The 12,624-nt window shown below is 33.6% G+C and overlaps 1 protein-coding gene across 1 annotated transcript; it reads right to left on the bottom strand.

Annotated features, from left to right (window-relative positions):
* Positions 1-1,919: 1,919 nt before the first annotated feature.
* On the bottom strand, positions 1,920-4,198 carry LOC149399178 (adenine phosphoribosyltransferase 3-like). The gene is made up of 5 exons (XM_089612493.1): positions 3,936-4,198; positions 3,706-3,816; positions 2,685-2,777; positions 2,469-2,618; positions 1,920-2,407 (listed from the first exon to the last, which is right to left on the bottom strand). The coding sequence occupies exons 1-5, from the start codon at positions 4,015-4,017 to the stop codon at positions 2,289-2,291; spliced, it is 555 nt and encodes a 184-aa protein (XP_089468619.1). The 5' UTR covers positions 4,018-4,198; the 3' UTR covers positions 1,920-2,288.
* Between the last annotated feature and the right edge of the window lie 8,426 nt (positions 4,199-12,624).

Raw genomic sequence — 12,624 nt, 5'->3', positions numbered from 1 at the left:
AAATATTTTCTAAAAGAGAAAATGCGCGTTCTTAGAATGCGTTAGTTGTCCGTTTTTCTTTCTTCCACATTCGCCTGTATGTTTCAAAGAGACTCATTTCAAAACCCACTCTTTCCATTATAGCAAAAGTGAAGGGGCAAATTGGGCAAATCATAACGAAAGAATTCGACTCTACCCCGTCCTTTTTGTGCTTGGCGGTTTCTTCTTCTTCTTCTTCTTCTTCTTCTTTTTCTTTGAATAATTCAATTTTACATCATATATCATATCATCAATTACAAGATCTAATATTCAAACGACAATATTACGTTTCTTAGGGATTGAACGCTTGCCCTCTCGCAGAGGTCAACTCACAGGCAGGAGGTCTTGCCACCCAAGCCTTCTCTTCATTACCAAAATCGATATTTACGCGTATCAAAGATATAAATATGCTCAAATATATAAACATACCATTTTGTGTCTCTTTCTTTCTCTTCTTCTTCTTCTTCGAAGAATTTTCTTGGATTTAGATCCAATTCACAATTTCATTCTCACTCTCTCTCTCTCTCTCTAAAGCCTCCGGAGAATCTAGGGAGAGAATAATAGTGTGTGTTCCAACCATTTTTCATCCGATCCATATATAATTAAAATTTGTCTAAAGAATGAGGTTAATAGTGTTTATATTTTTTTATTGTATCCATGGGATCAAGACTTGTATAATTTTTTTTTTTTATACTTTAAATTTCCAGCAATATTTTAATCTTAGGATTGTTGATAAATAATATGATGACGATTTCGGCTATTCTAAAATTATTTATGTAATCAACAATATAATTGATTTTAAATCGAAACGTTATAAAATGATGATTTTTTTATTAAGTAAAAAATAGAAGTTTTTATATTATAGTTAAAACAATGGGCATATTATTGTGGTATCCATGCTAGTTGATAATTCAACATTATTTTTAATTAAAAAAAAAATTCAGGATCGGCCCTTGTCCTAAACGAGTTAGGCTAATGTCTAAAGCCCCAAATTTTTTTAAAAAAACAATTAACTAAAAAAAGCCCAAACTCAAAAGATGAAAGACCCATAATTTGATTAGAGTCCATTTCTTTAAAATATCATTTTTTGTAATATTTTTAAGATGCATAATTCTTAAATGTTGCCTAAGCTTGCAATTGTGTTGGGCGGCCATGATAAAAACAATGGCATATTATTGCCTCCTTTGCTAAAATGTTCTAACTATGTGGTTCAAAAAAATTTAACTTATTCTAATACCCACACATGCCTCGTATACCTGATTTTCAAACCGGACTGGATAACATATATACCCGTCGGATAAGTAGGTAGAAAATGTTGTACCCATTTCCTTGCTTTACAAAATCGGGTACCGGGTTATGTAGACCCGTTCATGTGTGCCCTTAAAAAAATATACACACAACTAACAAATTAGCAAGTTGATACAATAATCACACACACGTATATTGTATACACAGAAAATAGCGAGCAATATGGGCAAGGGCAAGGACGACCGACCAAAGCGGTATGTTGTCTAATACATGGTCTAGACTTGGATTCAGGCTACAAACTCTATTTTATTATTTATTTTATAAGATGTTAAAGTATTATGAGATTCCATCTTAAAACTAATTGGCAATAAGAGAGAGAAACTCATGACCTTTATAAGGAGCACAAAAGATACATCCCCAGTCGATGTGGGACTTCCTGATACACCCCCTCGCGTCCAAACGGGTGGCCCAACATCGAGAATGTGTTTGACTCTGATATCATGTTAAAGTATCATGAGATTCCATCTTAAAACCAATTGGCAATAAGAGGAGTAACTCATGACCTTTTCTAAGGAGCACAAATAATACATCTCCAGTCGATGTGGGACTTCATGATATAAGATAATAAAAATGTAATCGACCAACGGATAACCAAGTACCAAAAATCCTGTTAAAATCTTAATGAGTATTATTTAATTAACCGATAAAAGCGGTTATTATCGGTAAAACAGTCGTCTCCAATAGTTCATAGCTTTGAAGATGGAATTTTAACGCAGTTGTTCGATCAACAATCAAGAATGCATGTGGTGGATTCAGAGAAAACCTCGTGCAAAATTAAGTTAAATGAAAGCACGACAAGAACACATTGCATACGGATCGTTGACAATAATAATAATAATAATCAGGCTTTGGCAGCAGTCTCTTTTCCTCTTCTTCTTAATTTCTTTTTTTCAAATGAATGAAAGCAATGCAGGGAATGGAAGGATGTGGTGTAAATGTACACTTTGACTTGTGGTGAATGGTCAACGGGATTGGAGGAGCACAAAAAGAGGCTTTCCGTTGACTTTGAGCCTCTCGCGTCCCTCCAAATCCGGCAGCTCGATCACGCACGCGCACTCCACCACTTGCGCTCCCGCCCGTTCTGTATTAGGGCTCGTTTCGTCATTTACGCTAGAAAAACTAGACAATATCGTAATTTTTACCTAACAGATTGATGGCAGCGCAGAGAGTGCCACCGGTGGCGACCAAGTCGTCGACCACCAGAGCTTGTTCGCCGCTCTTCACAGCTCCGACGTGAATCTCCAAACGGTCCTTCCCGTATTCAAGCGTGTACTCTTCGAATATCACCTCACCTGAAACCAACACATTTTCAACAATAAGAATTTACTTATTTACTCACTTCACTTACTTAGTTTTACCAGGCAACTTCCTCGGCTTCCTCAAAGGAACAAACTTTGCTCCGATCGCCAGAGCAATGGGCGGACCGAATATGAAACCCCGGGCTTCTATACCTGTAAATGCACAACAAAACAATCTTCTGTTTCTGATATAACATCGAGATCATTTCAAGAACAAATCAGCAAATACAAGACAAGAAGAGATCAGGATTCGGGAGAGCAAGCGATAATATCTACATCAGCCGTAACTTCTTCAAGCGTCGCTGCATTTCTGAGAGATAAGAATTGCCAAAAGCCTAATCCTACCAGGCACTGCATAATCCAAAAACTATCCTACTAGAGTCCAAAAATAATTCTAAAGTACACAATTTGTGCAGCAAGGCATGAATCGAAATGGAAAAACGTTTAATTGGAGATCACGAATTACCAGTAGCACCATTATTCGTGCGGTTCAAGGATCCTGAATTAAGTTCAAGTTATCTCAGTGTAACAGATTAAACTCGAAGATAAAAATCAAACAAAATTGTTGGTTGTCAAATGTACAATAGTAGAGGCATATCTAATCTGGTTACTTAAAAAGTTGCCAGAAAAAGAAGTCTCATTTGAAAGTCAACAATATATGCAAACCAGGATGAGAGAGAGGGAGTGGAACCAAAGCATATAATCTGATGATGATCAGACGAAGATGGAGTCAAACAAAAATGAATGTAAGCAAAAAAAAACCACAGTGAGCTCCAATATCAAATCTATTCCCATAATAGCTCATAAAAGCATTCAAAAAGAGAACCACAAAACATATGCTTTATATATTAAACTCACCCAATTTTCTTCTGCATCAATCAACCACACTCTCACTCACTTACCATTCTCCTAAGTCCTAACCAAGTGGACCCCACCACTACTCACCTCCCAAACAACAGAACTAGATGAGCAGTGTTTACTCATCTTCTCAAGATCCTATCTTTTCCTCATTCTAAAGGTAAAAAAAGATACAAACTTGTTAACTTTTTTTTCTTTTCTCTTTTTACTTTATATAATTTACCTGCGACGACAGAAATTTTTTTGCCTTTGTATCTCTCCACGAATAAGTCAATAGTGTCCTTGAACGCTTTTGGGTCGAGCAGTAAAGTTGTTATGTCTTGAAACATAATACCTGCACATTGTTGAGAAGATCAAACAAAAGCAAAAAGATGAGAACTTGATTCCAACACATCAGTCGACTCTATCAAACAAGGCATATACATATATTGATGAAATGTATAAAGAGCAGACCAGGCTTAGGGAAATCTGGGACGACCCGAATCTGAGTTTTGATGGCATGGATGCGAGGATCTTCGTCTTTGTACGCCGACATTTTCGAGAGAGAGAGACCCACCAAGAAATACCGACCTCTGTTTTTCAGTTCTTTCTTATTTATATTCTCGCTCGGTCTCTCTGCTCGTTCACGTTTATCGCAACAGTGCCATATAGAGAGAGAGAGAGAGAGGGAGAGAGAGAGAGAGAGAGAGAGAGAGAGAGAGAGATGAATTGTTGTTGTTGTAGTCTAGAAGAGTGACAGAACAGGTACATAGAGAGAGGGAAGAGAGAAGTGGTATTTATAGTATTTATTAAGGGAAAGCAAGTATCAGTGTGTGTCTTGTTGTGAATTGTTTATCAAATACCCTCTCTGCTCTGCACAGCAATATGCGAGAGAGAAAAGAGTGACACGCACAGATGGACAGAAATTAATATTGAATCACATTTTTACATCTCTTTTCTTTTCTGTTTTGGTAAAACAAATCAATCCTAATTTTAATAAGATAAAACAGGGGAATCACAAGGAGGTTCATACATAAAAGGGAAAAATAATAGTATACTATTATCGTACAAAAATAAAGACAGTAAACTATTAAAATATAAAGTTTAAACACTAATTTTTATAATATAGAAAAATATTTTAACTTCATATAGCACAAAACAAAAGAGAAAAACAAACTAGAGAGAAACATGAAAAATGCGACTCATGGTAATGAAATTGAGATTTACTCAATATTGTCAACTTACAAGTGTCCCTTCTTATGACTTCTCCATAATTTTCTTGAAATTTTACAAAATTTTATAAACCAAATATATACGTATACCCATATATCTTATTTTATCAAGATATATACTCATATATAAATACATTGCATAATAGTAATAGTTTCTTATTTCATTTCTAAAATCCATCTATGGCAATCACTTCTCCATCGTTGCGGTTATGGGGCTTGAATTTGGGGTTTTCATGTTGTTGGCAGAACTTAGACTATTGGAAGAAACTAGTGGAAAAGGAAGGCCTTCCGTTACTATTCCATGCCTAATGGAAGGAATAATTTCTATATATCTTGGAAATAGAAAAAAATTTCCAATACACTTGTGGAAGTGATAGTGACGTAAGGCGGTAGTGGCAAGACATTTGCTTCCAATAAATCGTTACAATATTTTGGACGTTGGCTGATAATTCTTTTATTTACATTTTCAGTCTATTTCCACACATTCACTATAAAAGACCTCATTTTAATTCATTTTTCACAACATATCTCACGACTCACATTTCAATTTTACAGCATTACTCTACAATATTATCTTCAAATATATCTCTACAATATTGTCTACAAGTATATAGTTATTATCTAAAAAAAAGAGTTGATAATTTTGATATAAACTTAAAAAAAAACATGACTATTAATGAAATGTAGTCTTGTTGTAATGTTTTACTCATAATCTTATTGTAATGTTTTTTTTTTAAGTTATTAATAAAGATGAAATTTATTTTACATATTAGTACATTCTTTTAAAATTTTTACAGTTTAGTCCATTTTCATTTACTATTTAAATTTGATTTATTTATTTATTTTTAATGATTTAATGTAAGTTAACGAAAATCCATATTTCCATTAAACCTGACGAAAATTCTACTTCCATTAAACAAGGGAAGACACCAATTTACCTAATGGAAGTGTCATTTCTTTCAAATAGTCAGGATGAGACTAAAGAAGTTAGAAACCTCAAATATTCAAATACATAGAAAGACAAATTAAGCCCCTCTCTCTTCCAACATATCCGAGAAACATGGTGCAATTAGAATCTAAACTCATTTCATTTCGAACTCTTTTTTTACTAGAATATCCCGTGTTCTAAATTTCTAATATGTGTATCTCACCAAAAGGTACTTTTCTTTGCGTTAAAGAATTGCTACTTGAATATTGTTATGATCTATGTTGTGTGGATTGCATATAAATTCAATTTAATTACAAATATCCGTAGATGATAAAGTATTTCCTGTATTATATACACGTACATTTGAATAGCATCCTATGCTTACATTTTAAATAATAATTTTGTTGTATATTTTGATGTGCTTATTTATATTGATCGGTTGCAATGCATAGTTTTTTAAGTTCAGAATTTTTTTTTTTATATCTATATATGCCTCGAACATTTTTTATTTATTATTATTTCAATGATAGTTCATCGATTTTAAATACAACTCAATATATTTATTTTTTGTTTAGCAAAAAAATTCATAATGTTGACTGCATTATATTTTATACCATAAAAAACCATAGATAATTTCTATCAATCAATATTTATATGCTTAGGGCATTTCCTCGGCAACGCGCATGCATAAAATTAAACACACGTATAGATCTAATTTGTTGTACTCAAATATCCACTTCGTCCTTTTTAATCTATTTAACCTGTCTTTTACTTGGTGTTTGGGACCCCTTTTTTGTTGGAGACCTTTCGAAAAGGGGTGGATATATTCTTTGTGATTATCATGCAACTCTAAAGTCTAGACTAATTACTCACCAAACAGTCATCTAGAATCTGCTCCCTTGATTATTGGAAGACATTCCAATGAAATGCATAACCCATATATTTTACCCTTCAAATAGTCATATCTGGTCTTAACGAGTCATGACTCATTTAACCCTTTTTTACCCTCTCATTTTATCAGTATGTAAACATTTTATATACGAATTCATTTGAGAACACGAACTACATCACTCAACGTCCTACGAGAAAGTTAGTAACAACTTTCTCTCTCTAAGAGACCCCAGATCTACTTTCTCTCTCTAAGAAACCCAGCGACCAACTTCTCCCTTGCCGCTCTCCTCCTGGGAGGACGCCGATGACTTGATCGGCTCCGACTTGGAGGGGAGGCTGCCCTGTCTTCTGTTGTCTTCGGAATAAGCTCTCTCTCATCCCGCCTTCATGGGTTTCCTTAGCGTTCCCAGTGCTTCGTCGGTCGTCTTCTTCCTCGCCGGAGGTTCTTGCAGCAGCCGTGTTCTTCATCGTGCTCCACCGGAGAAGGCAGAAGCTGTCCATCGGGGGTCCATGGCTCAGTTCGCCATCAGCCTCGTCGTCCCGGTGGTTCGGTTCCTCCTCGGCGAGGATGCCTCCGTCGCGGTCCTTGTGGGGTGGGATTTCTTTGAGAGATTCTTTGAGCATGACGAAGACAATATTAGTTTAGATTTGTGTTTTAATTTCTTAGTTTTAGTCCATGCTGGTATTGTAGTGAACCTTTATTTTTATTGTTGTGCTTTCGTTTTTTTGATTTGTTTTGGAGCCGAATTAGCCGTAGTCTCCTTACCCGTAGTGGATTTCCTGTTAGGTTTTGATCTATGCAGGTTAAAGAGTCATCTTCTTCGTGGCCATCGGACCAAGGTTGATTGGATTTTTCCACAGCCAATCTTTAGGTTTTTGAACGAGCCTCTTGTGTGCTCTATTGGTGCTTGTAATTCTTCCCGTTGTCGGAAGTATGCACATAACGTACTTTTACCGGATCTTAGTGTTAGATTCATTTCAACTTAGGTATTGGTGTTTCATGTACTAAGATGTTATTCTCTTGTATTGATGGATCTTTAACCCAATTTTAATGGAAAATCCGTTTATTAAAAAAAACGTCCTACGAGAAAGATGCGTATCAATTAATTTTATCAATAAAAAAAGGTATTACGTCACAATAAATGCACAGGATAATTAGGTTTAGAGATAATTGTCATATTTGACAATGTAAAACCTTATTCATCTTTCTCCATATTTAGAAGTTTGAGCCCTTAGAGGGATTTTTCTTGTTGCTTGAAGAAGACCGTACTCATTTTATTTTCCTAGAATAACTTTTTTTTAAGTTGCTCAAAGCATTCAAATAGATATGAAACTCAAGAATACAAATATATTACATCTCTTAAAAATATAAAATGAGACCTTAAAATAACAATGATTTGATTATAGAATCAGATTAAAGCACGTTGTGAGAAAACTTTCGACAACTAGAATTAAACTGTAATAAAATTCGAGCAACTCATTAGTTATTCATAAACAAATCCTCACAGGTTAGTGAACAAATCAAAGTGCTCAATGATCACCAACTGTGGTAAAAGACGTTTAAGATTAAAAAGAGATGGACATTTTTGTATAGCAACTTAGCAAGCTAAAATTTACTTGCTCGTTATGTTGCTACTAAAAAACAGAAAAAGATAGAAATACAATCAATAAGATGATAGAAATAATGATACATATGAGAGTAAAAATTGGCCGAGGAGCACTTTATTAAAGACTGAGTTGGTTGTATATGAGCACCTCCAATAATTTCGCAATATATGATAAATACAAATATATTATTTAATACATGATTAAATAAAATTATGTCTACCAATTGGACAATTTGTAATTTACGAAGATTATAACGTGTAAAATTAAGTTAATGGGAAAGTTGGTCTGAAACAATATGCTATGAATATTAGTTCTAAGAGTATAAACTAGAGATGAAATGGGACGTATATAAAAACTAAACAGACTATTCTCTCTCTATCGCTTTCTCTTCATAAAGCTTTAAAAAAAACCCCTTAATTTCATATTTTTGTCGTCCCTTTAAGTGCCGTTGTTATTGGTGGCTCCGTCCTAAGGGGAGCCCTCCTCCCTTGGCCTATTTTTCCCGTGTTTCTATTCATCGAATACCATAGCCTCATTCTTTCGTTTTTGTTTCCGTTTGCTCCTCGTTTTTTCTTGTCTTCGTCGGTGCTCCTTTGCTTTTCAGCTCGGTGCATCCAGAGGCGGCGCGCGGCAATGGCGACTGCGATTGAGTGGTCCTCTCGTTGGTGGCGTCTTTACCCTCGGTTGGTGTCTCGTTGGCTGACGGCGCTTGCACTGCGATGGTGCTCCCATCAGGTGATGGACTCTATGGCGAGGCGTGGCGGATGATGGAGATTGGGCGACTGAAAAATTTGTTGGGTTTTGGTTTCTGTTTATGGTGGCTGCATGGGTTCTTTTTCTTTAGTTTTTTTTTTTTTTTTTTTTTTTTTTGTATTGTTGGCTTCGGTGTCTACTACTTTATTTTCCTTTACATTGGCTGGACATTTTGCCATATGCTTGTTTCTTTCCTAGTTGGGCTTTGATGGGAGACGGATTAGCCGTCATCCCCCTCCCCATTTTGAGTTTCCTGTTAGATATTGATTTATACAGGTACATGCTCAAGATTTATCTTCATGGTCATCGGACCTCGGTCGAGTGGATCTTTCCACCGACAATTATGAGTGTTTTGAAAGAGCCTTATGAGTGCTCGAATGTTAATGTGCTTTTCGTTTTTCTTTTTGTCAGAAACGAACACAAATTGAGCGATTACATGTACTTAGTCTTAGGTTTATTCCGACTTAGATCTTTAATATGCCGTGTTAGTTGCCTCTCTCTTGTAATCGAGGGTATTTGATCCGATATCTAATGAAAATCCGGGGCATTTTTCTCAAAAAAGAGAGATGAAATGGGACAAGAAAATGTAATTATGTATTCCAAAATAGTCCAAAATAATGAGTGGAATTTCGGAGTTTAGCCAATTTGAGCCCTCCAAATCTGCATTTGATTGAGGGACAACCAGATATTGATCTTCGATCAATTGAAATATTCGTACCAGCAATAATGGTTTGTTTTTTTTTTCCATCACACTCACATATTCTAATATTCCCCTAATTTCAGAAGAAGAAGAAAAAAAAACGAAATATTTGTAATTAATAAATCCTTTAATTTCCAAACGAAATATTTTATTAAATGAAATGTTTTAAGTGAACATCATTAGTTCTTTTCCGCGCCGTCAATTAACTACCCCGGATTAAAGTAATAAATATATTAAAACTTCTTCTAAATTTTAACAGCTAAATTTTGTGTCCATAAACAGTTTGACGTAATGTGCCACGCATGAAATAACCATTAGACATAAGAGTATATGAATATATATATATATATATATATATATATATATATATTTTTTTTTTTTTTTTGAAAAATGTACAAGAGTATATGATTGTATCCAACTTCTGCTACAGATATCACTCATTCCGTACATCCAATTACATGGCATACACTTTTTTAAAAAGAAATTAAAATTTATAGACCAGTCCATGGTTATCCTAATTTTTTTCATGGACGTATTTATGAATGCTGCAAGTGATAAATGATAATCTCCTAATCAAGTTTTTTTTTTTTTTTTTGCCGTGAAAAATAAACTCAAATATCCATTACACAGCTAAAAATATTATAATAATTCAGAACTTTATAAAAAGCCAAAAAAACCGCCTAGGTAAACAATGCAAAACAAAAGGACATGCTTATATAATAAAATACGGTCGAGTTGCCCCCATTAAATATATTTAAAACACTTTTGTCCATAAGAAATTTTATTTATTTATTTTGTTTTTGGCCGCGTGACACTTCATTTTTATTATCAATATTTTGTGAGGCCTACCATATTAATTGCTGGCATCCACACGCATTCCGTAAGGAAATGTCAAAGAGTTGGAAAGGCAAAGGCAGTTTCTAATTGTGGCTCTCTTCCAAAATAGATATATAAATGTATAGTTTTATATGAATATTGTGTCATATATATATTTATTCTTTTATAAGGTCAGCCAATGAATTTCAATTTTTTAGTACTACAACCAAATGTGTTGCTTTCAATTCTATTTTGTTAAATTCTGTGGGGAAACTATATGTATCATCCGTGAACTTAACATTTTTTTTTTCAATTGCCATACAACCTTCTCATACATAACATATGATATATATAAAAAATACATATGATATACTACATCCCAGCCTTTGTGATCCCAACCAACTCTAGCTACTTGAAAGAAAAAAAAAAAAAAAAAAAAAAACCCCTCATTATTGTACTTGACAATGTGACAAATTATTGACCAGCTATAGTACAAACAGAGCTGGTAGACATAATATATGATCTATATGGTCCTACTTTTTGCAACTTGTTACATTACATGTGGTGTTGCCCAAAACTCGTAATAAAATAAAAATAAAAAATCACTTCTGTTCTTTGTTCTGCTTGGATCGTACGTGCTTTATTGCTTAATGTTCCGATCCCAACAAAATAATAAACAGTTATTTTTCAGCGATTGAACGATCGTACATATTGTTTGTGCTATGTGAATCATACATGCAACGGTCATAAAATATACAGTCGAATTACTGAAGAAATAGACTACTGTCATAGCTAATTTGAAAGCTAATCAGCTACTAAATTAGCTTGGTTCTTGTATTCTACAATAAAATAGATCGGAAAGCTCGCTCTTTTATTATATATGTTGTGTTTGCACTTTGCACATGACTTAAATATGAGATCCTATCTATACCTATTAGAAATCTTTATTTTATTTTTTATTGATAAGACAAAAAGATTAGGATAACTTAGAGTATAACTATTGGTCAAATTTTTTAGATTATATCCTAAATGTCATGGTAAAAGCACATAGATATAATACTCTTTCGCTCATTTTATCTTCATCGAGGATAGTTAACTCCTTAGTCAACCTAAGCCAAAAGATTATATTTTCTACACTATTTCTATATATTTAAAAAGAATAAACAATATTAAAATTGAGGTATAAAATATAAAGAATCTTTTTTTATCCCTTGCAAAAGTGTACTTAAGATTAATACTTACTGTTGGTTGTTAATTTCTCCGAACCCCTAAATGACTTATTATAAAATTAATAAAAGAAAATAATATGCCTAATTGCCTATGTACCAATTAATGTGGCACTATTTCAAAGAGTCTAAGTTTTAACAACCGTTTATAATCAAACAAAAGTTATAATCACTCAACAAATTAGGTGTGATGAACATTATATGGATGAGATGCGGTGATGATTATTTTGAGATTTATATTGTGTGTCTCAAAAAGCACAATCTTTCCGTCTCTATAGAGAGTTACATCTTTCAAGATTGGGTTGTCTCATGTTTTCCAAAATGCTAACGTAAAATAAGGTCCACTGATTTATTAAATAACAAGGACAAATTAAATATGTAATTTTAAAAATTGCCGTTTTTCAATTGTATCAAGTTATTACAGAATGTCCATACATACATATACATTAAGTAGTTCGCCCCTGGAAAAACTGTACTAAATGTATTCTAAGTAAACTTTCAATAGTTGAGCAAAGTTTTCTCAAGAAACAAAGATGGTGGTAATTAGAAAATTGATGACAAAACAAAGGGAATAATGTGATTTTGACACAAGGAAAACTTAAGAGGGTCCTGTGGGAAATATGACCCGATTTTTTTATTTTTATATATACCCTATATATATATATTTATATATATATGTATATATATATATAAATATATATAAAGTGCGTGTGTGAGCCGCAACTACCCCAAAAAAAGTCATGGGACAGCTGAGCCACATGCTTGATTGAATCAATTTCAGACTTCATATTGATTTCTATAATAGATTCCAAATTTTAGTTTGAAATTATAGATAGGCCAGTGCATATGTCATTTTGAATACGCATACATACTGTATGTCTGTAAACATATATATATATATATATATATATATATATATATATATACATATATAGTATAAAAAAAAAAACTCTTACAATATATATGACTGTGTGGTGGTGCATCTGTGCAAGCAAGTTCCCGAAAAATA

The sequence above is a fragment of the Urtica dioica genome, chromosome 4, assembly GCF_054948205.1.
Source record: "Urtica dioica subsp. dioica isolate 48M chromosome 4, U.dioica_male_clone48M_v1_H2, whole genome shotgun sequence".
Classification (NCBI taxonomy): domain Eukaryota; kingdom Viridiplantae; phylum Streptophyta; class Magnoliopsida; order Rosales; family Urticaceae; genus Urtica; species Urtica dioica.
Note: the sequence above shows the minus strand (reverse complement) of the source record. Positions and strands in the feature narration are given on the sequence as shown.

What these genes read in the sequence shown, in the direction of transcription:
- LOC149399178 (XM_089612493.1), bottom strand. Translation starts at nt 4,017, where the DNA reads ATGTCGGCGTACAAAGACGAAGATCCTCGCATCCATGCCATCAAAACT. An exon ending in CCCAGATTTCCCTAAGCCTG is followed by an intron (nt 3,817 to 3,935) that starts GTCTGCTCTTTA and finishes AACAATGTGCAG; the next exon opens with GTATTATGTTTCAAGACATA. An exon ending in AAAAATTTCTGTCGTCGCAG is followed by an intron (nt 2,778 to 3,705) that starts GTAAATTATATA and finishes GTGCATTTACAG; the next exon opens with GTATAGAAGCCCGGGGTTTC.